This window comes from Vombatus ursinus, unplaced genomic scaffold (genome assembly GCF_900497805.2).
Source record: "Vombatus ursinus unplaced genomic scaffold, bare-nosed wombat genome assembly UNPS02014801.1, whole genome shotgun sequence".
Lineage (NCBI taxonomy): Eukaryota > Metazoa > Chordata > Mammalia > Diprotodontia > Vombatidae > Vombatus > Vombatus ursinus.
The window spans coordinates 23,961,418-23,987,846 of NW_020954579.1; the positions used below are offsets into that span (position 1 = coordinate 23,961,418).

Genomic DNA, 26,429 nt, shown 5'->3' on the forward strand with positions numbered 1-26,429 from the left:
ATTTATTGAGTTTACTATGTGAGGGGCAGCTAGGTGGCACAGTGGATAGAGCACTGGCCTTAGAATCAGGAGGACCTGAGTTCAAATCCTGCCTCAGACACATAACACTCCCTAGCTGTGTGACTCTGGGCAAGTCACTTAACCCCAATTGCCTCACCAAAAAAATTTTTTTTTTTAAAAAAAGAGTTTACTATGTGCCAGTCGCTGTGCTAAACACAGGGATAAAAAGAGAGGCAAAAATAGTGATTTCCCTCAAAGGGCTTACAATTTAACAGAGGAGACAGCATGTAAAAACAGATATGTACAAACAAGATGTATAGAAGATAAACCGGAGGTAATCTACAGAGGGAATGCACTAGCATGAAGGGGGATGGGGCCAGAGCAATAACTTATGGCCATATCTTCAGAAAGATAGTGACAGGGTTATGTGTTTTCTTCCTGAAGTGGGCTTATATTATTTGGGAAATCAGAGAAACTGTTTTTAAAAGTATATTGAAGAAATCTGATATGTACTTCAAAGTAGGAACAAGAAAAGTTATGATATTATGTGCATCAAAGTTAATTTAAATATAAAGTTACTTTTTAAAAATATTTAAATTATGTGTGTATACCTGTATTTAATTTGCAAGACTGGCTTTGAATATTCACAGTGCAGAACACATCAAGTTCTAAGTGTTACTCTGGTAGAAACCTTAATGCATTTTTAGCTTTTGGATGCCATGTTAGGAGGACTAGATTTATACTCTGCCTCTATTGTTATTTCCCACTAGGATATTGGAAATCACTGTCAATTTTTAAGTTATAATTATATCTGTCGCATACACCAAGACTCCATTTCCCAAATCCAATACGTTCCGGAAGACCTCTGTATCACATCCTCAGGAAACTCTCAAGCCTCGTTGGTAATCATGGACATGGACCAAAAGAGAAAAGCATACACGTGGAAGATAAAGAGGGTGAGAACCTTCTTTTTTGTCTTCCTTCCCAGGGCAACCTCAAAGTGCCCAACTTAGACTTTGCTGTTCCAGCTTTTTCTCATCTTTGCAAACTAGTTTTTCTGTTGATTACTCTCCAGGGAATAAAATGCTTTGATTTTTCCAAGTCTCTGAATCTATTGGTCAGTGGTGGGGTTGACTGTTGTGTCCGGGTGTGGAATCGATTTGTCCCAAGCCTTCCAACAGCTATGCTCCGGGGACATTTCTTGCCCATCCTGGGACTGGCCATCCAAGAACAAAGTGGACAGATATTCAGCTATTCCAAGGATACAGTAAGTTGGCATTCCATTTGGTTGCCTCTATCCCCAAAGCTAAATAATGATCAAGAGTGAATAGGGTGAGAGGAGAGTAAAAAAGATTCAGCCAGGTACTTATTCTTGAGAGGACGAATTTACCCCACCCCACCAAAAACCTGGAGGCTGATAGTTACTAGAACATAGTTAATAGAACATAGAATGTTAGAGCAGAGATCATCTAAATCCCTCATTTTCTGGAGGAAGAAACAGAATCAGAGAGATGAAATGATTTGTCTAAGGTATATGGTTGGCTACAGAGCTGAAATTAGAACCCAAGCCTACTGTCTCGCCAATCCAATTTTATTTCCACTATGCTATTTGGGTAAGAATTAGAAAAGCTTTAGAAGAAATGTGAAGCCAAAAGTACAAGGTTCATAGCTCACACCACACTGGTTAACCCTCACAATATGCATCTGGTTAACTTGGATGGCTTAAACATACTACTAATGGTGATCATAGCTTTAATTTCTATTTGTACCACTTAAGGTCCTTCCATTCTGTAGCCCACCTCCTCCCACTCCTATCAACAATTGTAAAACACTAGTCATAAGGGGAAACATATAGTGGAAATGAATTCATTCTAATCAAAACGAATCTGCTATTGACAGTGGTTTCGGTGGCAATTTCTTTACATAGTAAACTATGTGGCATGACAACTAAAGAGTCAGAATCAGAGTCAGAAAGACCCAGGCTCAAGTTCTGACTTTGACACATACCAACTATTTAATGCTAGACAAATTATTTAAACTCTCAAAGCACCAGTGAATTCTCTAAGGCTATAAATTACAGAAAGGTTGATAGTTTGCATTGGTAAAGGGAGTTTCCTCACCAAGAGCTCCCCAGACCAGTGAAATTATAGATAATAAGTAGTTGACATTTGCCTTTCACTTCAAGGTTTGTATAGTGCTTTACATGCATTATCTCATTTGATCCTGGAAAAGAACTCTAAAAGGCAAATATTATTGTTGTTGTTGTTGTTGTTGTTGTTATTTTACAAGTGAGAAAACAGGTTTAGAGAGGTTTATTGAATTGACCAGTCATATGGTAAGAGTCTGAGGTGGGATAAAGTGGGATACTGGGTATGAGTGGGATTAATAGACGATAGTGAAAAGGGTCAAGAAATAATGCATTATCCATTTAATAGTTCAAAAAATATATATTAAAACCGGTATTGTGAGTGTGTCAATTGCTTTAAGTATGTTATTCCCACTGAACTTTGATTTCAAGATGACTGTAAGTCTCTTCTCTTATATACACCTAGAGCTACCTCCTTGATAGCTTTATGTTTTCCTGGAGGAGGCCAACATATTTATAAGCATCATTGTTGTCCATTTGTCAATTTGTTGAATTTGACCTCTGAATACAAGCTTAAAGTCTTCAGTATCAATTTTTCCTTGGAATTATTTATGTATAAAGAATTTTATATACTTCAAGTCCAAACTATACTTTTATATCATTGGGAAAATTGAAAAAATTGAAGAAACTTTAATGTGTTTTAGGTGAAACCAGAGAACTTGATACAATCATGTATGTCAAATGATTAATAAGATTTTTAACTCTAATTAGGAAGCAACACTCACTTCTATTTAGAAGAGATTATAATGGATTTTAGCTATCTCCCTGAATGATATTGTTTTATAACAATCTTTGACATTATCATATTGATGGCAAGCTTTAAATACAGAACAACAGTTTCCTATGTGGGCATCAAATGTTTTATTATACTCAGTATGATTGTGTATATTTTATATATTTTCAGCACATGAACAAGTCATCAATGCACAACTGAATCAAATGCTTTGCCACAATCAACAAAGATAGTGTAAATATTATAATTCTTTGGGATACTTTATTCAGTAATTTCCAAATCACTAATGAATTGTATCCCTAAGACTCAATCAATATGTGGTTTTCTTGTGTTTATAGATTTTTTTTAGTGATAATAAACTATGAATGTCTTGTATTAAGTACATAAACATGTATTTGGCTTACATGTAAAGGGGTCATGAGAGTTCTCATTTTTTGTTGGTGGATATGTGATACCTTCTGTTAAGAAAGGTAGTAAGAGACATATATCAGACAGGAATCTGTCAAAATTCTTTTTGAGCAATTCATTAGCCACTGTGAAAAATTCAAACCGATAATTATGGATTTTATCCAAACCCTTGGCTTTCCAATTTTGCAAAGAAGCTAGAGTTTCCTTTAACTCTGATGACAGTATTGGTATGTTGTTCATTATATTCAAGGCACATGTACCGAGTTTGGCCCTGGCAAGGAAAAGTACAACCTCATTAATAAATATTAGGGGAAAGGAGAGGATTGGGGGATGATGTCAAGGGGGTTTTAGTAAAGAAATAGAGAGAAGAGGGAGCTCATATGAATATGGCCTCAATTTTTTCAGCAAATTTACAAGTGAGGTGTTCAGGGGCAGCTAGGTGGCGCAGTGGATAGAGCACCGGCCCTGAAGTCAGGAGGACCTGAGTTCAAATCCGGCCTCAGACCAAACACTTGACACATACTAGCTGTGTGACCCTGGGCAAGTCACTTAACCCCAATTGCCTAAAAAAAAAAAAAGAAGAAGAAGAAGAAGTGAGGTATTCAGCTGAGAAAGAGGGGTAGGAAATGTGTAAGAGGCTTGAGGAGAGAAAAATGCATAAGAGATTGCCTTGCAACAGTGAAGACCCAGGTGAAGTTGAATAATATGAATATATAGTGCACACAGTTCAGCATTGTTTTGCAACATGCTCCAGCTCCATTCAGCAGCATGTAAGTAGGAGCAGGGGAAGTAGGTGGTGGAAGTAACCCATGGTTGGGTTTTGGCAAGGGATAAACATCAATAGAATAGACAGATTCCAGAACTGGTGACAGTCTAGAGTTGAATTAGTTAACTACAGGATTGAGATTTGGAAAAGGGGAAAATGAAGTCAAAGAAAGGATAATGGTCTGAGAAAGTACTGACTGAGAGATTAAGGGATTGGAAATTGTCATGAAGGTTAAGTATAGATTCAGGAGGAATGAAATATAGAGAGAAATGGAATGACAGGCAGCTCTGATCATATAGAATAATGTCAGAGTTTTGTTTACAGAAATGTAACATGGGGTTATTTATTTTTTTATTAATGAAAATACACCTTTTCTCCCTCCCACCAGCCCCCACTGACTGAAAAAAGAAGGAGGGAATAAATAGGTATAGTCAAGCAAAACAAATTCCTACATTGTCTGTTACCAAAAAAAAAATATGTCTCAATCTGTACCCTAAATGTATTATTTCTCTGTCAGAAAATGGGTAGTATGTTTCATCATAACTCCTCAGGAATTATGGTTGATTATTGCATTGATTAGAATGTTTAAGTCTTTCAGAGTTGTTTGTCTTTTGATATTGTTGTTAATTGTTATATGTAGTATTATTTTAGAAGTTGTTCTCCTGGTTCTACTCACTTCACTCTGCATCAATTCATACAAGTCTTACCAGGTTTCAGAAAAACCATTCCCTTCATAATTTATTATAGCAAAATAGTATTCCATTGTATTTATATATCATAATTTGTTCAGCTATTTCCCAAATTCATGGGTAACCACTTAGTTTCTAGTCATTTGCCATAGCAAAAGGAGCTGCTATACACATTTTGTGCATATGAGTTCTTTTCCTCTTTCTTTGATCTCTTTGAAGTAGAAACCTAGTAGTGCTATCACTGGGACAAAAAGTATGTATAATTTAATAACTTTGGGGACATAGTTCCAAATTGTTTTTCAAAATGGCTGGACCAGTTTACAGCTCCACAGCCCCTTCATTATTTATCATTTTCACTTTTTATCAACTTTGCCAATCTGATGATGTAAGGAAGAACCTCAAAGTTGTTTTGATCTGCGTTTCTCCAATTATTCATGTTTCAGAGCATTTTTTTTCCAGGCAGCTATTGGTAGTTTGGATTTCTTTCCTTGAAAATTATCCATTCATATCCTTTGACCATTTTATCAAGTAAGGGATGGTTCTTATTTTTTTTATAAATTTAAGTCAATTCTATATACATATATGTACATGGGCATATATTAGAAAAGAGGTACTTTATCAGAGAAACTTACTGCAAAGATTTTTCCTAGTTACCTACTTCTTTTCTAATTTTAGTTGTACTAGTTTTATTTGTGCAAAAACTTTTGAAATTATATCATTAAAATTGTCCATTTTACTTTCTGTGATCTTCTTTATCCATTATTGTCATGAGCTCTTCCCCTACCCATAGATCAGAAAGTTAATTTCTTCCTTGCTTCTCTAATTCATTTATAATGTCACCCTTTTTGTGTAAGATATGAATCCATTTGGAGTTTGTTTTTGCATATAGTATGTGATATTAGTTTGTACATAGTTTCTACCAGACTGCTTTTTAGTTTTGTAAGCAATTTTTTTTCAGATAGATCTTAAAAGTGGACTTGTGAGTGAGATCCAGGATGTGACCATCTCTGTGAGTGACTAAGATGGAGTGAAGAAATAGGTACTAAAATTTAAGGAGACTGAGGAATCGGAAGGTTAAAGAGTTTGGGGGAGCAACAACAGAGATGTTGAAAGTCCCTGAGTATAAGGGAAAGAGTTGAGTATGAGTACAAGACAATAAGCCAAGTTCTGAATTCCTTTAGAAACGAGGGATAATGACCTGGGTGAAGGGAAAGAGGAAGTGATATCCAACAACCACAATGATTTGAATAGGGTAGAATTTTTTTTAATTGAGTGAACTTAAAAGAGGCAAGGTTAATGAGTGATCACAGTTAATAGAGAGTTTGTGTCTGTGGAGAGTAAGGAAGTTTTCAACTCCACCTCCATAACCAATGTGTCAAGGGTATGGTGAAAGGTACAGTCAATGCTAAAGGGAAAGGAAAAATATCCAGAGAGGCAATATTGTTGAGGGGAAGTGATGTCTCAATGACAGGAAGATATCCAGAATGAGAGGATCTTTGTTTTCTATAGAACAAAAATTCTAGACGACAAAGTGGAAGTAATGGCTAACGGTAGAGTAAGATGTTGGTTGAGTGGAGCTGAAAAGAATGGGAACGAGAAAATGAGATGTTGGTTGAGTGGAGCTGAAAAGAATGGGAATGAGAAAATCTGAGATGGGGGTTAGGTTTTGTTCTATGTGACTAATGATCAGCATAGGGATGGGGAGAGTAACTTGACCATCATGACAGTTTTAAGTAGGGCCAGGTTATAACCCTATGCTACTCTAGATATTTATTTGACTCTTAGAAGCTATTGTATCATATGAACTTGGTTACTAACTGAATCACATAGTGCAGTGGTGTGCTAAAGACAGCTCTAGCCAGCCAATTGTTAAACTTTCAGTATGATCATTTACACCTCAGAAATCACAATCAAATCTGGGTTTGATAAGTTGTTTTGTTTATTGTTAAGACTTAAGAACATGTTAATAATGCAGATTAAACTTAAAAATTGTGTGTACATGTTATTGGTGATTTTTTTTTTCTGGAGTCTGAGTATGGTCAGACTCCAGAACCTAGGTTCTGACCATGGATAAGTTACTTAACCTTTCTGACCATGAGTAGTTACTTAGCTGAGGAACCTCAGTTTCCTCATATGTAAATTGGTAATAACAATAATTGCGCTACCTACTTAACAAGGTTGGTATAAGGAAAATGCTTTATAAATTTCAAGATGCTGTAGAAATGGAAGTTTTTGCTATCACCTCCAAACATAGTTTATTCACTGAGAGACAAACCTACTGAGAAAATAACATTCCTCCAGGTGGTTACTACCATGTAGAACTGAGGAGCTGGAACAACTGGGATTAGGAACCATAAAGGTAGGCAGTCAAGTGAAACAAGACAAAGGTTGTGGGTGGAAAAAAGTAAGAGTAGAATTAAAGGTCATGGAAGAGAGGAGGAGAGGAAAACAAAAAACATAGAAGAAAGTCTAAGTCCCAATTGTGGGTCTGACCTTATGTCAATATGACTTCTAGCCAAGCTTCCAACAAGATCAGTATAGCTATAAACAATGAATGATATAAACAGAGGTAAATCAGAGTACCCATTCACCTGTTTCTGCCCCTACTACAGACAACCTACCTTGCCCCATGAAAGGAGTTTTATCAGAGTGTAGCAAGTTTTCCTAGTTCATTTTCATAGAGTCATAAGATTTAGAAGTAGAAGATACCTTGGTGAATCAATTAGCACAGCCTTTTTATTTTGGAAAGGAGGAAAATGAAGCTGATTAAAATTGCAATGTTTGCCCAGGTTCACTCAAGTAATAAGTAGCAGAGTTGAGATCAGAACAAAAGTTCTCTAAATCCAGTGCCTTTTCCACCATTCCTTGCCCCATAGATTTATCCTGTTTTTTGAGCTCACATTTTGTTCTTTGGAACAGATCATAGAATGTATGCTACATTTGACATTCAATTGCTGCTTGTATTCCCCCAGTTAAAGTGTTTGAGGTCATTAGATAATAGGAACCAGTAGATGAGACAAAAGCAAAAATGTCAGAAATAAGTAAACAGAGCTACTGAAATTAGAGTCTTACATTGATAACTTCTTTCCTTTTGTTCCTTACTGTGAAAATATAATGAGTAAAACCACTTAACAATAGAAGCAGGTTTCCTCAAGGGAATCATTCCTTTCTGTTTTTCTCAGGTGCTGAAGATCTGGGACATGAGTTACCACACTTGTCTCTATACTGTGGCATTGAAGTTCCCCCACTCCCAGCCTGAGCATGTGTTGGAACAAGGAAGCTTCCCCTTTCTATTTCTCCAGAAGCCTTTGTCCCTGATCCTCATCTCCCATACCGACTACATTGGTATGCTGAGATTACCCATACCTACACATTCAGAGATAAACCTTACAGCACCCCACAAGGCTCCACTGTGTGGCACTGTGTACAATGCCTTCTTTCATCAGGTCAGACATACTCTAAAGGAACCACTAAGAACTTCAGCTCTATGGGGCTGGGCCCAACAGAAGGTGTGGAAGGACAGGTGTGGCCACCATCTAAGTGTTTTGTCTTACTTGATGGCGTTTGGTAGAAATAAGTAGTTAGTGTTGGGTGAAAGACAAAGGAATAGAGTCCTACTGCCACTTTGAGGAAACATAAACACAGCTCACTTTACATAGGTATGGGGACCTATTCAGGGAAATACAGAGCCCTCCTCCCCCACAAAAAAGCATATTTAATTTAACAAATATTTATTAAGTAGTATGTATTTATTAAGTATCTACTATTTTAAGTAGCACTATTTATTAAGTACCTACTTCCCACATGGAAGAAAAGTTAATAGGTGCTGGGAATACATACAACAAAGCAATCAATGCCTTCAACAAACATTTTCTAGTTTGGAGATGGGAGGGAAAGAAATAAAAGTATATACAAATGTACACAAGTGAAATATTAATTCAATGCCAGGAAATGAAAGAACAAAGGAAAAATCACATGGTGTGCTCTGGTAGTTTGCTATCGATATGGAGGGGGGTCTTTAGAGAAGAATTCCAGGTATCTATGTTTGCTCCAGTGCTATTTAATATATTTATCAAGGACTTAGATAAAGGCATAGATAGCATGCTCACTAATTTGAAGAGGGATAGATAACATATTAATTGATAGAGTCAGAATCAGTATACAAAATTATCTTGACAGGATAGAGCATTGAACTAAATCTAATAAGATGAAATCCATTAAGGATAAATGTAATCTTCCACTTGGTGCAAATAATCAACTTCATAAGTATAAGATGGAGGGAGCATGGTTAGATAGCAATTTTTCTGAACACAATTTGGAGGTTTTAATGGATTATAAACACAAATGTAAGTCACATGATGTGGCAGCCAAAAAAGCCTAATATAATTTGCATTAAAAGGAGAAATAGAAAGGTAATGTTCCCACTAGACTCTGCCAACATCAGATCTCATCTAGAAGATGGTGGTCAGTTTGGGGCACCATTGTTTAAGAAGGAAATTGAAAAGCTAGAGAATGTACAGAAGAAGGCAACCAGGATGGTGAAGGGACCTGAATCCATGACATATGAAAATTGATTAAAGACACTGGCCATTTTTAGCCAGGAGAAAAGAAGATTCAGGGAGGATATGATAACTGTCTTCAAGAATTTGAAGGATTATCACGAGGAGGAGCAGTTAGACTTCTATCTGACCCCAGAGGAAAGAACTCAGAGAAAAGATGGAAATTACAAAGAAGCCAATGTTAGCTTGATGTCAGAAAACAAACAAACAAAAAATCTTCCTAACAATTAGTGCTATCTAAAAGTGGAATGGGCTGCCTCAAGAGTTAAAAGGAGGTCTTCCATGGAGGTCTTCAAGCAAAGATTGGGCAAAACACTTGTTGGGCACCTTATAGTGGGACACATAGCTAGGCCTTGTCAGAGATGGCACTGGAACCCAGATTATCTTGATGCCTAGGTCATCTATGCCATGCTTTCCTTACCACATTTCTGTTAAGGAGGTAGTTTAAGGAGTAATATTCCCATTTTTTCAGATGAGGAAACTGAGGATGAGGTTAAGGACTTAAGAGCACATAACTAGTTAAAAAAAAATAAAAAATAAGAGCCAGGATCTGATTCCATGTTTGTTTATTTTTTCCTGTCTCTATATCCTTAATTAGTGCCAAATCTCCATCTTTTGAGAATAGATTTGATTTTTGGAAACAGTCCAAAGTCATTTAGTTCTATGCTTGATTAGATGAATGATTAAGGTGAGTAATACTATTTCTGTGAGGTTTCTTTTTTTTTATAACTTTGAAATAGATGCTTCTTTATAAAGTAATGAGACAGATATTTATATAGTGCTAGCATGGGTAGTTTGGGCAATTAGGTGGCACAGTGGATAGAATGTCAGCCTGGAGTCAGGAAAACTTAGCTTCTTGAGTTCAAATCTGGCTTCAGATACTTACTAGCTATGTGACCCTGGGCAAGTCATTTAACACTGCCTCAATTTCCTCATCTGTAAAATGAGTTGGAGAAGGAAATGGCAAACTACTCCAGAATCTCTTCCAAGAAAACCCCAAAATGGGGTCATGAAGAGTCAGACACAACTGAAAATGACAACAACAACAGTAGGAGCCAGTAAAGGCACAACCATAGAAAAAACACCATACCTGGAATCAAGAGAGACCTGGGTCAATCCCAGCTCTGACAATTGCTATCCAGCGACTCTGGGCAGGTAACGGCTACCTCTGAGTCTTGGTTTTCCTGATGAAGTTATTTTGAGTAAGGCATTCTGTAAATCTTTGGTGGTAGTGGGTAAATGTGAGCTATTGCTATTACAATATGTAATTTGGGAAAGCACAACAGGAATGATCACATCGGGGACACTACTTTGAAAGAACAATTTGCCACCACAGGATCTTTGGAAAAAAAGAATAATAGTCTCTTGAGGTGACTACTTAGATGATGACAATAATCATTTGCATAAATTCTGAAAATTTTTTTGAGGAGGAGAAGAAAGAGGGGGAAGGAGTCTGGACCCGCGATTTTGTCACTATAGGGAACTCCTAGTGTAGAAACTGCAGTATCAGAAATAATTACTCCTAGCCTTAGAGGATTGCCTGGAGGGCATTAAAAGGTTGTGATTCACCCATATCTGCACAGGCAGTAGGTTGGAGATAGGATGTGAATCTACATCTTTCTGACTGAAGGTTAGTACTTCATCAGTGGCCTCCCAAGTTCTGATAGGTTTCTTTCAAATAATAATTGATCTCATTACTTTATAGTCACATCTCATGTTCCTATGAAAGAAGATGAGGCAATAATGCAGCTGTTGTAGCTGGCTTCTCCTCCCTTCTCTTGCCACTGCCCAGAGGAACAACCAGTCAGTCAGGTTCTTGGATTTTTCCTACCCTTCACCCCCATCGATACTTTTGTGTCTTTCAGCTGCTATGTACAAAGCAACTGGCCCCATTTCAGAAAAATGGAGGAGTCCAGGCAAACGACATTTACAACTTGCTCTAATGACCAAAGTTTTCAGCCAGGCAACTCAAACTGCCAATAGGATGGAAGGGAGCCATCGATAAATCATTGCCTTTTTTTCTGGGTCTCTGCTCCTCCTCATGCTAAATAGGGAAGATTGTGATAGATCTATAGTATAGTCAATGTAAAAAAAAAAAAAAAAAAAAAGACCTTGCTTATCCTCCTCCAGTCCAAGATTTCACCTCCCTCTTCACTCAAGCCCCATCTTTTGATTAGAGGAGGAAAGAATAGACAAGGGCTGGCTGCCAAGAAATGCTAAGAAACACTGGAAAGCCCAAAGTTTTTTTTTGTTTTTTTTTTTATCACTTTGCCTAAGCAGAACCCGGCAAGTTACTCAAGTGATGATGGCTTCCTCAGCTGAACTCCAGAGCACCTAGGGATGGAAACGAGCCAACACTTCTCCTCTCAGAAGAGCTCAGAAAGAGCGAGGCTGACCAAGAAAGAGAATACAGTATAGGCTTTCTAAACTAAAAGGGAATCTCCGTTTCGGCAGCATAACTCAGTTCCCTGGCAATTCCTCTCTGATGAAGTCCAGGATCCTTGGACTACAGAGGTCAACTTTGCTTCTTTTCTACAGTATATGCCAGTGAACCAGTCTTTAGCTTCCTAATGTTTTCCAACCAGATGCCAAACTCTCCTCCTCCATAATATGTTGACCTTTATCTGACTTGCTGAAGTTTCCTCAAATACATTATCTATCTTCTTCCTTTTGGGCAATAGTTACAAAGGCACTTAGACTCAGGAGTCCTGAGCTTCATCAGTCACCAAGTCAATCAACAAGCAGGGTAGCTGTGTGACTTTGAGCAAATAGCTTAACTTCTCTGAGATTTTCTATTTTAACAAATAGTTCTCTGGCCTCACTGTCTCAGAGGTCAATTACAATACCCCTTTGGGGATCTAAGAGTTCTCCTGAGGGTTGGGATGTTCCTTCTCTAATGGGCTCAAGATCCCATTCCAAGAGTGTTGCTCCTCACTGTGAGCCAACAAAAAATAGCACCCCAGTTCCCTTTAACTAATTGACGTCAATTAGAATTTACAAAGGGATATTTATTTTGGGAATATTGAAGAAGTAAGCATGAAAGTACAAATATTTCCCCCTAACACTTCAAGGTCACACTCTCTCTTATAATTCCTTGGTCTCTGGGGAAACAACACAGCCTTAACACAGTTTCTATTTATTGTTGGGTTCACCGAGTTAACAGTCATACATGCTGCATTGATACAAGATGATTGACTCATCCAGTCTAGTCAACAAGCATTTATTAAGCACTTACTCTGTGCCAATCACTGTGCTAATCATCTCAGCTTACCAAAGGGCTAGGCTGGATTTGAAAAGTCATCCCTTGCTCCTCAGGGTATCAGTGCTAGGCTGGTCACAAAAACCCAGCATAAACTTGACTCCTGGACTCCCAAACTTCAGATGGCTCCTAACCTTTCAAAACTCACAAGACGCTAGCCTTCAATCGAAAACAAAACAGAACAAAATATGTTGAGGCAAAGAGCTGAGCTTCTATTCATGGGGCCACATGATAGCCTTAGAGGGAAAAATGCAAAGGTCCCTCTCCTTACAGCACTGTCAAAAAGAAGTAACACCAGATACTAGGAAGAAGCAACACTGGGAGAAGAGGTCACGGTTCTACTTACCCAGTGTCTTTTGAATGTGCCGCCAGTCAATCAAAAGAGTTCCTCTTCAATGTGTGGTTAACAGACTGGAATCAGTTCCATGATGTCTACACATGCTTCAAAATCTCTCCAAGGCATTTCTATTGTACATCATTGCAAGTATTCTAGAAACTTCTTCCATGTGGTAAATTACTGTAAAGTATTGAGATGATGTTTAGTGTAATTGAAAAAGCCTGGATTTAAATTTGAAGACTTTATTTCAAATTCTAACACTGCTATTCACTACCTGTGCAATCTGGACAGGTCACTTTACCTCCTAGAGCCTCAGTTTACTCATCTGGAAAAATAAAGAGATTGGACTAAATGATTCTATGAAATAGAAGACATTATTTGGCTTAATATGGTTTGTATATGGCACACAGTGCTGCATTGATGCCAGATGACTGACTCCTCATCATTGAAAGGTAGCTCTGTGGACAGAGCACTGAGACTGAAGTCAGGAAGACCTGAGTTCAAATCTGGTCTCAGACACTTACTAACTGTGTGACCCTGGGCAAGTCATTTAACGTCTGGTAGCCTTAATTCACCAAAGGAAATGGCAAACCACTCCAGTATCTTTGCCAAGAAAACCCCATGGACAGAATTGACATGCTATGATTCACAAGGTCATGAAGTGTTGGACATGACTGAAACTGCTGAACAACAACATATGGCCTAGCAGATGCCAAAAGCATAGATAGGATCCCTTGTAGGGCTCTGTGAACACTCTCATTCAGTTGGCCTCAATCTCTAAGAAGTACTAATGCCTGTCATTTGCAAGAAACAAATTTCATAGGAATTAGAGCTTTAAGGAAATTTAGAATTCATCTTGTCTCCTCATTTTACAGATAGGGAAATTGAGGTCCAGAGAAAGAAAGGAATATCAAATAAGTAGCAAATAAACCATCACCAAATCCCTCTTTCCACAACCTTCAGCATTTTCAGTGGAATTTGTCCTTTGGTTCTCATTTCTGCAGGACTCCAAGGTGATAATCCTTTCGTCCATGGCATTTACACCCTGTGAAAAACTGCTATTCAAGGAAAGTGATAACAAGCAAGAAATTATGAGTATAAGGAAAGAATGATGTTATTTCTCTCACTCCCTTCCTCCCTTGCTCATGTGATGTAATCACAAGATTTAGTCACAAATCATAAGGTTTTAATATGGCAACAAGGCATTAAACTAACTGTAGAATTACAGCTATACTAGGAAATCCCTTGATGCAGTATGGACCCCATCCTTTGACGTTATTAAATGGAGTGATTTCCTTAGATAAGAAAAATTAGACATGCCTTTGCATGTCTTTAACTAGCTAAATCCTGGAGCAAGGGAAAATTTCTCTTTTCTTCTCTCACCTCAACAGTCAGGATGTCCAGCATCAACCTAGGGAAAACTCCATCCAGCAGTTCAAGTGTTTGTCAGTTTGAAGGATTCAAGGCAGAGCTGAGAGATCATGGATATATACACTCCACATACATATGACTATAAAAAAGTAATCTTTTGATGTCAGAAGCTTCTTCAAAGAATGGGGCACCTGGCATCAGAAGGTTGAACTATGAAAAGGAGCAGACCAAGAGAACCTAGCCAAACAACCCACCCTACAAAGTTAATGCATATAAGGTGGCCAGTATGATGATTGTATGAAAAGAGAATGAATTCCCAGGCCCCAAAGTACCAAAAGTTTGTAGCATTTGGGACACATCTATCATTTATATGCATCTTGCTACTACTAAGGTTGTGCCTACTCTTACCATGGGCACTGCATGTATTTTGGAGAGTGTGTCTTGGGTAACTGAGGAGGATAAATGTTTGGCAACCACTGTTTTTACCATGCTAACTTTGATAAGAGCTAATAATGTCTACTAGCTTATAATTTATGAGAAGTACATTGGTGGAGGCTCATAAGCTATAGTTTTAGTAGAGTGGACCAACAGGATATACCCTAGAATCTGAGGTGCCAGCCACTTTTGGAAGACCCATCCTATAAGTGTGAGTGTAAGTCATAAGGTAGTCCATAGTAGGTACTGCATAGGTAAAGAACGAGTTAGATTTGGAGTCCACAAGTTCTAAGTGTTTTGAAGTTAAGTTTCACCTAAATTTGGCTTCCTGCTCATTGTTTAGGAAACTGAACAATGTAATTTTTAAAATGAAAGGGATGGGACCTCATATAAGCATATACACATATCTTTTTCCCACCTTCAATCCAATTCTGTAAAACAATGTGTTGCCTATTATGTACAAGATACTATGTTGGATTCTACGAATGTAATGAGAAAAATGAAATAACCTCTGGCCTCAAGTAGCTTATATTCTACTATGGGGACTTAACATGCACATATAAATAAATAAAAGTATATATGAGGGAGAGAGAGAGAGAGAGAGAGAGAGAGAGAGAGAGAGAGAGAGAGAGATCAACTAGGGAAATCAGAAATATAATTTTGAAGGTTATGGAACCTGAGCTGTTTGAAGGAGAGTTGTATGAAATTTAGCACCTATATGGACAGTGACCTCCACCTAAATCTCTCAGAAATTTGGTCCCCTAAAGGATGGATATTCTGGGTACTCTGTAGGTCCACATTCCTAAAACTATAGCTCATGACTCCCTACCAATATGCTATTTTTTAGTAGTCAGTCAGGTGATACAATTAGCTCAAAACAAATATATTTACTGAAAAGTCATAGTAAAAGACAAAACATTCCCACCTACTCCCAATAACCTATGACTCACTGTTTTTTAAATACACTTAGTACTAATTGGTATGGATAGTAAACAAAAGAGAGTTCATAAGTACAAAGGTATAACAGAACAGGTATGGCAATGGCATATAGAGGCAACTAGGTAGAACAGTGGATAGGGCACTGGAACTGCGGTCAGAAAGACCTTAGTTCAAATCCTCACTCAGATACTTATTATCTGTGTGACGCTTGGAAAGTCACTCAACCTCTTTCAGCCTCAGTTTCCTTATCTACAAAATAGATATAATAATAACCTACTTCCCAAAGTTGTTGTAGGAATAAAATGAGGTATTTGTAAAGCACTTTGCAAATCTTTAAGCATGTAACAAGTGCTAATTATGATTGTTATTGTTATTATTATTGCTATGTGTGCCAGGAGGAGCCACTTCCACACCTAATAGTGGCTGCTCTTTATTGAGCATTCAATATCTTCTGGGTGAGTCACTTCATCTGACCTTCATTTTATAAAGTCCTTCTTATGGGTTTCTGGGGCTTTTAACTCTTCGCTGGACATGACATCTCTGCTACTTTGCCATAGTCTCCATTGTCTCCAGCTATGGGCTCAATTGAAATCCTGGCCTATGATATTGCTATGTTCTTTCAGAAGGAACAGGAGCCTATAACCTAGGACCAGTAAGAGTTTCATCTCAGATATGAAATGAAAGACTATATGTTGCTATTTTAACATCTCAGGGTGACATGGATTCTTAAGTGCACATGATGCCCTGTGGAAGAAATATATATGCCCAGGTCTCAATCCAGGTCTTGTGTGCATCACTGTCTCTATTTCTTCTCTTAAAGTCTACATATACCTCTTAATTCCAGAAACTGATCCTTTCTTATGCCCTGGGGGTCTCCCATCATTGAGAGAGGAAAAACCTAGCCAAAATGGGAGAGTTCCATTTCATTTTACACTGTGAAGAGTCCTGTATTAATGCGGTTAGAGAACGCTGATAATGCAATCCCAGGACCCTCACTTTCATAAAAATGTTGACAACCTAGAATAATTGTAGTAGAAGGTGATCAGAATGGTGAAGGGCCTCAAATAAATGTCATATCAGTACGTATTTAAAAACACACACATATACATACATATCTACATGCAAATATGTGTATAAGCATATTAAAAACTTCTTTTTTTAGTAAAACTGAAAATATTAAATATTTTTCTATAAAGCCCTTTACAAACACCTGGGAAAAGCTCCTCAGAAAGATGGGTGATCGGTTGAGGACAAAAAGGCCTTTCTTAGGAAAATGGTTTAAGAATAATAATCAAATTTAACTCTCCTCTTGTTGCCTTTTCCACTCCTAAAATAACTGGGTTACTTACCCAGCTAAGGGCAAATTCTCCTTTGTTCTTTCCCTAGAGTGATTAGCTAGGAACCACCAGAGGGAAGTGCCCTCTATTCCACTGAAAAGGAGGCAATAGGGGCAGCTAGGTGGTGAAATGGATAGAGCATTGGCCCTGGAGTCAGGAGGACCTGAGTTCAAATGCGGCCTCAGATGCATAACACTTACTAGCTGTGTGATCCTGGGCAAGTCACTTAACCCCATTGTCTAGCCAAAAAAAGAAAGAAAAGGAAGCAATGTCTACCTCCAATGCAAAAAGGATTCTTGATAAAGGTCCCTGGAAAGAGTTCAATTGATCTCTGGAGGGGAGGAATCCTGAAAGAAATGGAATAATGACTTGTTTACTCAACAATTCTAAAATGTTCATTCAAACTGCATTTTAATATGTTATGATTTTCTTCTTCTTAGATTCCTATGTTACCTAAAATTGTCTTGAAGCAGAATGGGCATGATGGAACTAAACCAGTTTAGTTATCTCTCTCTCTCTCTCCAAGCTAGAGCTATTTAGATATTAGCTTAATGTTAAATTAAACAAAATTGTTTCTGAAAGACTTGAGCCCCAAAACACAGAGTGCAATGAGTCTTAATATTTCTCTTTAACATGTATATTACATATATATATATATATATATTTACATTGTCTGTATTACACATAATTGTATGCATAATATATCCTGAATAAGGAAAAACTTATGGAGGGCATGATAAATGTATTTAAGGGGCTACCATGTGAAAGAAGGAGCAGAGTCCCAGTGTGCTGGAGCCAGCTTATATGGGAGAACCAATTGTTAAATTTTCGATGTGAGCATTTACACCTCAAAAGTAGGCAAAGCTACAAATCAGGGCTTGATTTATTATTTTGTTAATATCTAGAGTTGAAGTGATGGAGAAAATGTTAATAATACAGATTTAGCAAAAGTGTCTTGTGTTTAAGGAGAACTGATTGTTAAACTTTTACCAGCATGCCACTGCAGCAGACTTATCCGACTTAGCTTTGAAAGGACTAATCAATGAAAACCATAGGGAGGTAGATTTCGTTTCAACTCAGGGACATGTGCCGACAGAGCTATCCATACTGCAAGAGGTAGAGATCCTTGCCTGCAGAAGCCCCCTTCACCCAACTCCTATAGCATCTTTTGCCCAGACATTCATATAATGTATGTACATATAATGCTGTACAGGCTCGTGACATCCCTTGTATTCAATTCACAAACTCTTACTAATCACCTACGACTCTGACATTTCTTTTATTATTCAGCTTTTCACATACTTATGAGTTGGTTTTTCAACTAGACTGCAGCTCCTTGAAGTCAGGAACTATGATTTAATCATTTTTGTAACTCCCATAGCTTTTTAAATATCAACTAATCCCAGCTCCTCATTTTACAGATAAGGAAACTGAGGCCCAGAAAAGAGAAAGGAACTTGCCCAGGGTAATACAGCTAGTAAGTAGAAAAGATGGGATTCAAAGGTCCTCGGGGGCAGCTAGGTGGCGCAGTGGATAGAGCACTGGCCCTAAAGTCAGGAGGACCTGAGTTCAAATCTGGCCTCAGACCAAACACTTGACACTTACTAGCTGTGTGACCCTGGGCAAGTCACTTAACCCCAATTGCCTAAAAAAAAAAAAACCAAAGTCAAGTCCTCTAACTCCAGATCCCGTGCTCTTATCATTGCACCACACTGTCCCTATGCTTAACACAGTACTGCCTTGCAGATGGTAGATATTCAAAGAATGCTTGATCATCAGATGTTTAAGAGATGAGTCAAAACTCGTGTTAACCAAGAGAAAAGAGATATATTTTACTCATATCATTTGAGAACTTTTGTTAGCCTGGTTTCAATATACACAATTTAATATGAATTTGAAACCAACTTATCTCGTGGCAGGTAGTGACAGGATGTCACAACTCCACCATTGCAGTGTGGGATATTGAGACTGGCATGAAGCAATTCATTTTAAAGAACATTCATGGTGAAGAGGAATTAACCTGCATGGCCCTAGATACTTCAGGTAGAAGGCTTATCACAGCTGCCAGAAATGGCACTGTCAAAGTATGTGGGAAAGCAAATCAGAAGGGCTCTGGCACAACCAAGTTACACCTTTTGGCTTCATAATTTTCATTTTGCTACCAAAGTACTCTATGAGCCTTAGAGTATCACATCAATACCAGCTGTTATTATTGTTGTTATTATTACCACTACTGGTCCAATGTCAGTAAGACATTGTCAATGTCTTGTCATTGTCAAAGTAAGACACTGTTCAATGTCAGTTTTGAGTTGTTCTCCCTTATAGTATTAGTTGCCTGGGGCATTGAGATGTTAAGTTTCTTAACCATAGTTACACAGCTAGCGTGTGTTAGTAGTTGGAATTGAACTCAGGTCTTTCTCATGCCAACATTCCTCCTCTAGCCACTATACCATGCTACTTTTCTATTCACTGGGAGAAATATTATGGAAGGAGCTCCCAGAACAAATACTGGAATGATCTATCCAGTATTGCCATGAAGGTGGGAGAAAGTTGGTCCTAAAACTTACTCACCTCACTCTTATATAAACAGGTCTAGGATATTCAGAGAGGTCACATCTTGCACAAACTGGAGATGGTAGAAGATGCAGAAGTGACAGGGGTAGTCCCAGTTCGAAAACATGTATTCCTAACGGTGGGATGGAATCGGAAAATCATCGTTTATGACTGCTCAAAACCTGAGGTAAGCTAGCCTAGAGATAAGGGAGGATAGGTGGCATTTGTTACAAACCATGGTCTGTGAGACTAGTCAGACAACAATATGTCTTATTGAATGGGAAGACCTGGATTTTCATAGGCTCATGTATTTACTTTAAGCTCAGAAATAGTGACTAAATACAAAAAAAAAGACAATTGTTACTCTCTAAGGAGTATGAAGATTAATGAAAGTAATAGAGAACATACAAAAATATTTTACAATTGCAATTACAAATTTACAAAAAAATGACAATTACACAGCAGCAATGTATAAATAAGTTCAAACTGATATACCAATGACATATTATGAAATGCTATTTCTTCCTCCATTTTAGACTACTCTAATCCATAGTATTGTCCCCTTTTCTAAACTCCCATAGTATCCCTAGTCTGAACCAGTCATATGATGCATCATATTCTTTATTGCCTTGGTAATATCCCTTGTAATCAACAAATATTTATTAAGTACCTACAACTATGACATACTTATGACTTGGTTCTCTGACTAGTGTGAAACTTCCTAAAGTCAGGAATTATATCTTATTTATTTTTGTATTTTCCCATAGCTTTTCAATTATTTAAACAATTTTATTTTTTCAATTGGCAAATATTTATTTTCTCACCCTCCCACCTGCCATCCCCTACCCTAGGAACAAAAAAACCTTTTGTTACAAAAATGCAGAATTAAGCCCAAACAATTCCTATATGATCATATCCAAAAACGTATCTCTCTTTCTGTATCTTGAGCACACCACCTTTCTGTCAGGTGGGGAGCAGCAGCATCATTGGTCTCCAGGAATCATGCTTGGTCATTTTATTGATCAGAGTTCTCAGGTCTTTCAAAGTTGCTTTCTTTATAATGTTGTTATTGTATGAATTGTTCTCCTGATTCTGTTCACCTCACTCTGCTCAATTCACACAAACCTATAGCTTTGTAAGATAATCCAACCTTCACCCCTTTCACAGACAGGGAATAGCATAAAATTTCTGAGGTTTTGAGAAATGCTTAGTTACACAGTAAACATTTGTTGCGTTCCCACAGAGCACAAAGTCATTTAGAAGATACTCAGGGTATATAGAGAGTAAAGAGTCCTATACTTGCCCTTTGAAGGCAAAACAAATATATAATCAGCATAAAGATGTTGAGAGAAATATAGTAATTTCAAGAGTCAGCTGAGGGGGAGGATGAATAGGTGAGGTGGGAGAAATAAAACACTAGATTACTGAAGGGACATGAAGTTGATAGTTATGCCACTGGTTCCTCTAATTACCAGCAGTTAAAGACAGACTATCTACCCCCAGAGGACACTCAGACATTGTCAAGGTGTTCTATTGAATAAGTTAGGCTATTCACATTGGGGAGTGGGGGTGGGGGTGGTAACCAGCAGTCATGTGAACCCTAAGAACTCTGTCTAGGTCCTGGAATTTGGAAAGAATTTGCCTAACCTAATTTGGGGGGGTGAAACACCCCCACCGTTAGCCCATCTTAGTAGAGTTCTTTGACTCTTCCTAGGCTCTATATGTGCACGCAGATAAGTCTTGGAAAGGAGGACAACTACATAAGGAAGATATCTTAGCTGTGGATTACTGTCCTTCTCTTGACCTTCTTGCTACTGCCAGCTTCGATGGAGAAATTATTGTATGGAATGTGGAAACCCAGCGGCCCCATCACTACATCAGAAAGATGTCCCGTGAAAGGTAAAGATGTTTTCAGAGGCTAAAATTGAATGAGTAATAAAAATAGCTAACATTTACCTAGCACTTTGCTGTTTCCCAAGTGTATTCCATCTAATAATAATAAATAGCTAACATTTATATGGTGCTTTATAAATATTATCTCATTTTATCCTCACAACAACCCTGGGGGATAAGTGTTACTATTATTTCCATTGTATAGATGAGTTAACAGGCAGAGAATTTAAGTGACTTGCCCAAGGTCACAGAGCTAGTTTGTCAATGTCTAAGGCCAGATTGAAATGAATTCGTCCTGACTCCAGATCCAGTATTCTATATTTATGGCATCATCCAGCTGCTGCTCATATTTATTATTTCATTTGAGACACAACAATTCTGTGAGAGAAGTAATAATAGTACTTTAAAGTTTAAAAGCATTTCCCTGGCAACAGCCCTGTGAGAAAGGTGTGTAAGTATTATTCGTCCAGTTTTACACATGAGAAAACTAAAGCTTATAAAGATGAATTGTCCCAGGGTTATATGACTGGTGGGTAAATGACAAAGGTTGTATTCAAACCCACCTCTTGGGGGCAGCTAGGTGGCACAGTGGATAAAACACTGTCCCTGGAGTCAGAAGGACCTGAATACAAATCCAGCCTCAGACACTAGACACTTACTAGCTATGTGACCCTGGGCAAGTCACTTAACTCCATTGCCTCGCCAAAAAGAAACAAACAAAAAACAAAGCCCCCTCTTCTGAGGACAAATCCAAGCTGCTTTGGAAGCTACAAGAGCATAGGATCAGTTATGAATGGCTTTTCTCCAAGTTGCATTATTTGGTGACCAGGTGAAATGGTGGCCGTATTATTGATAGGTCGCTTATCCCATAATTTTTATATAAATCTCAGAAAATATTGTTTTACACTCAAGGCTCATATTAAGTTCTTCCTATAATCTTCATAATAGAGGGAATACCCTGTGAGGTTTTCTCCCCCATAGTTTGTTCTCCTAAGAATTTTGTCAGAGGGAGAGAGATACAGAGAGAGACAGATAGGGAGTCAGAGACAGACAGGGAGAGAGATTATTGAGGTCCCTACTCTCAAGGAGCTTGCCTTCCAGTGAAGGAAAACAATACATAAAGGCAAGATGGAAACTAGTTGGAAGTGGAGCATAACTGTATGAAGTCTAGAAAAAAAAGGGAGACTGTGGAGTTGGGGCATAACCAGTGAGTGAGCTGGAAAAAAAATAAGTAGCTTGGCTAGAATTTCTGATGATACAGACATTCTAGGTGAGGACTCACCAATCATGTTGGGCCCTGTGTAGTGTCATCCTGGGGTTGGAGGCAGGGACCAAGTGGAAGGCAACAGGTAAGAAGGTAGAACAGATAGAAAGGGAAATAAGAGAGAACTACAATTTGTGATTTGTAGGACTTGGCAATGTAGACCAACAAAATGGAAGAGTAGTAATCGTGCTTTTTAAGGAGCTGAGTTAGCATGACATAGCAGCAAAGGCATTAGACTTCAGGTCAGAGCCCCAAGAGGGAATACTGGCTCCAACACTTACTAGCCATGCGATCATGGACGTCACTTAATTTCTCTAAGTCTATTTATTCCTTTATTTACAAAACTGGGACAATAATACTGGCACTACTTACCTCATAGGGTTGTTGTGAAGAAGGAACTTTATAAACTTTAAACCACTACAAAAACATGAGCTATTTATGGTTACTTACCTAGGGCAAATAATTTTTGCCAAGCAAGTAGGTAAGCAAGTAGGTACCTGTGGAATCTTCCTGGAGGAAAGAAGTCTGCATTTTTTTAAAATGAATCATATGACTTCATCAATACTTTTCATTTGCTTGTAGTACTGCTTTGCTGAGCACCATCTAGCTCATGGCATTTTGGGGTCAAACTCTACCATAATAAATCCATTAAATTTTCCCCAGAGATGACAGTGCCATCTGATTAGAAAAGGCAAGTAAAATGCCAGATTTCCAGGTTCTGCTCCCATGATTTTCAATAAGTCTTCCTCCCTTTTCTCATTCCATCTCACTGAAATTTCTTCATATGGTAGGACTCCTATGAGATAAAACTCATAAGTACTCACAGTTTTTCCGATAACAAATGTTTATCCAATGTCATCATTTGGTACTTAAAGTTATTATGATTTAATTCCTGCTCTAGAAGCATGTACGTGGAAGTTGGGGGGGCACAGAAAAAAAAGCATTATCTTTCTTCATTCATTGTTTTCTATTTTTTGTAACTACAAGGGTTGTAATCTGTTATATGTTTATTTGATTTTGGTTTGTTGATAATCCTTAAGTTTATATACTAAACTAATTTGTAAATTAACTAGTGTACATACTAAAATCTCATCTTTTACTAGAACCCTTCCCTGGCCCATCTTAACTCTAGTGCCTTCCCTCTATTAATTATTTTCTATTTATCCTGTAAGTAGTATGAACTGCATAGATTTGTTTACATGTTGTCTCCCCCATTGGATTGTAAGCTCCTTGAGGGCTTGCCTCTTTTTGTATCCCCAGTGCTTAGCACAGTGCTTGGCACATAGTAGTGTTTAATAAATGTTTATTCATTGACTGATATACATACATACATATATGCACATGGATGTGTGCATATATGTACATTTATGTGTGTTTGTGTATAAAATAATTTTTTTTGAGAAGCAGGGTCAAGTTCTCATCCAGGTCCCATGATAGACCTTTCTTCCATTTCATTGTTGGTGGAGAGAAGATGAGATGACTCATCATGCTTCTTTACTTTTATATACTTCATACATAGATATATATATATATAATATTGTATATAACATAATACAATATAACATAATATAATATACAACATATAATATAATATTTGTATATATAGTATTGTATATAATATTATATATATATATATACTTATGTGAATCCTTAGAATGGAGAACATCACCTCACTCCCCCTAGCAACATTTGTTGAAGCCAAACTAAAGTAATTAATGGTGTTACTTTCCTCTAGTCAGCCTTTTCCTGCCTGCTTTCCATTTTTATGGAAGAGGTGCTCAGAATGCCTAAGTACTGAAAGGGTAAGGCGTTCACACCATAACAAACAGAAAAACTGAAATTATCTCATCCTCAGGTGTGACCACAGCAATGAGGCATGATCTGTCTAGTCTTCATTTCACTTGGGAGCTAATAAAATAAGTTCAGGAATAGTTTCATTTGCAAGTCTTAGCTATAAATGTCCAGAAAGCATTCGCCCTTACAAAGGTCACATATGTCCTACAGTTGCATCTGCAATCCACAAAAACTATTTAAATACCATCCCCATTACAAGGAGAAAACCAAAATTATGGAATCTCCATCTTTATTGTTGTTCTAAAAGCATTTGCCCCAAGGGAAGGCAGGAATGTCAGCCAGATGAGGTTGGGAATATGAGTCTGGCCAAGCATAAGGGGGATCTAGTAGAAATCATAGATTTATTTTGGTGAAGAGTCAAAGGTCATTATGGGGGGGGGCAGGAATTAAGTAGCAAATATTCAAGTAAGGAAGTAGAGTCCAGGTTTAGAGGGTCCACGAAAATAGGGAGCTGCAGGTAGGCAACTGGTAGGCAAACTAAATCAAAGTTATTTTTTCCCCATTTTCATTACTCTTTAATGTTTCTAAAACCTTTTTTAAAACTCATTTTATTTTGAATTTATGGGATAAAACAAAGCATTTCAATAACAGTACAGTAAAAAAAGATTATTGCATATGAAACTGCAAATCTACTATGTACAACTTGCTATTCCTTTCAATGCATAACAGAATTATATTATAATTTTTTCCTTTTTTCCTTCTCCCCACTCTAGAGATGGTTACCATTAGATAAAAATAGGTGTGTATGTCTGTACATGTGTGTATATTATATATACATATATGTAAAATCATTCTATATATACTTCTAGTAACTAGTTCTTTCTCTGAATGAAGATAGTTCCTTTCTTCATATGTCCTTTATAGTTAAGTTGGGTATTTATAATAGACAAAATAATTTATTTACTCAAAGTCACTCCTAAAACAATATTACTGTTACTGTATACAATGTTCTCTTGGTAAGGTACCTGGTAGGCAAGTTAAATCTAAGCAAGTTAGTCAAGCTGATCCTTGTTTCAGATTCAAAAATAGAGTCCAAAACCCAAGAAGGTCAACAAAAGCAGAAAGGAAGAAATGGGTCAACAAACAAACAAAACAGGTTTATGATTTCGGATCCTAAGGTAGAAGCTAATTCCTCAGGATCCTGGGTTTTTCATTCTTATTTTATGTGGACAGCACAGAGGCTCCCTTATCTCACTTACCTGCTCAAGAATCTTGAGTGACTTTTGATTGCCTCTAAGATAGAATATTATTTAATAAATAAAATTTATCCTTAGCTTCATATGAATACACACATTTAAAGCCCTTTTCAATCTACTTCCAGCCTATCTTTTCAGATACTTAATATCACTCACTTTCAGTCATTCTTCATTCCAGCCAAGCTGACCTCCTTGCTCTTCCCCAATTTGATATTCCATTGTTAGCTTCTGTGCTTCTATATGATTCATCATGTACCTTTTGGAGTCATGATTCCTCATCTGTAAAATGGGAATGATAACACCTACAGCACAGGGTTCTTATGAGGATAAAATTAGGCAACACATGTAAAGCACTTTGTAGACTTTACAATGCTATATGAATCTAGTTATCATCATCATCATCATCGTCATCATCATCATCATCATCATCATTATCATTGCATCAATCCTACCTCTTAATTCTTTCATAGTTATTTCCTTTAAGTGTTGTAGTCATTTGGTAAATTTTTCTCCTGGTTCTGCTCACTTCATTCTGCATAAGTTCATGCAAGTCTTCTCAGATGTTCTATGAAGCTGACCCTTTTGTACATTCACATACCATAATTTGTTCACCCATTCCCTTTGCTGAAACAAAAAAAAAAACTGCTACAAATATTTTTGTACATATGGCTCTCTCTCTCTCTCTCTCTC

General features: G+C 37.5%; 1 protein-coding gene across 1 annotated transcript in view; it reads left to right on the forward strand.

Annotated features, from left to right (window-relative positions):
- Positions 1–26,429, forward strand: part of LOC114051177 (WD repeat-containing protein 49-like) — a 77,670-nt gene that overhangs the window by 20,383 nt on the left and 30,858 nt on the right. The window contains 6 exon segments of the mRNA XM_027873392.1: positions 771–956; positions 1,076–1,267; positions 7,925–8,188; positions 18,899–19,063; positions 19,570–19,719; positions 21,247–21,431. Of these exon segments, the coding sequence (XP_027729193.1) occupies positions 771–956; positions 1,076–1,267; positions 7,925–8,188; positions 18,899–19,063; positions 19,570–19,719; positions 21,247–21,431 (1,142 nt within the window).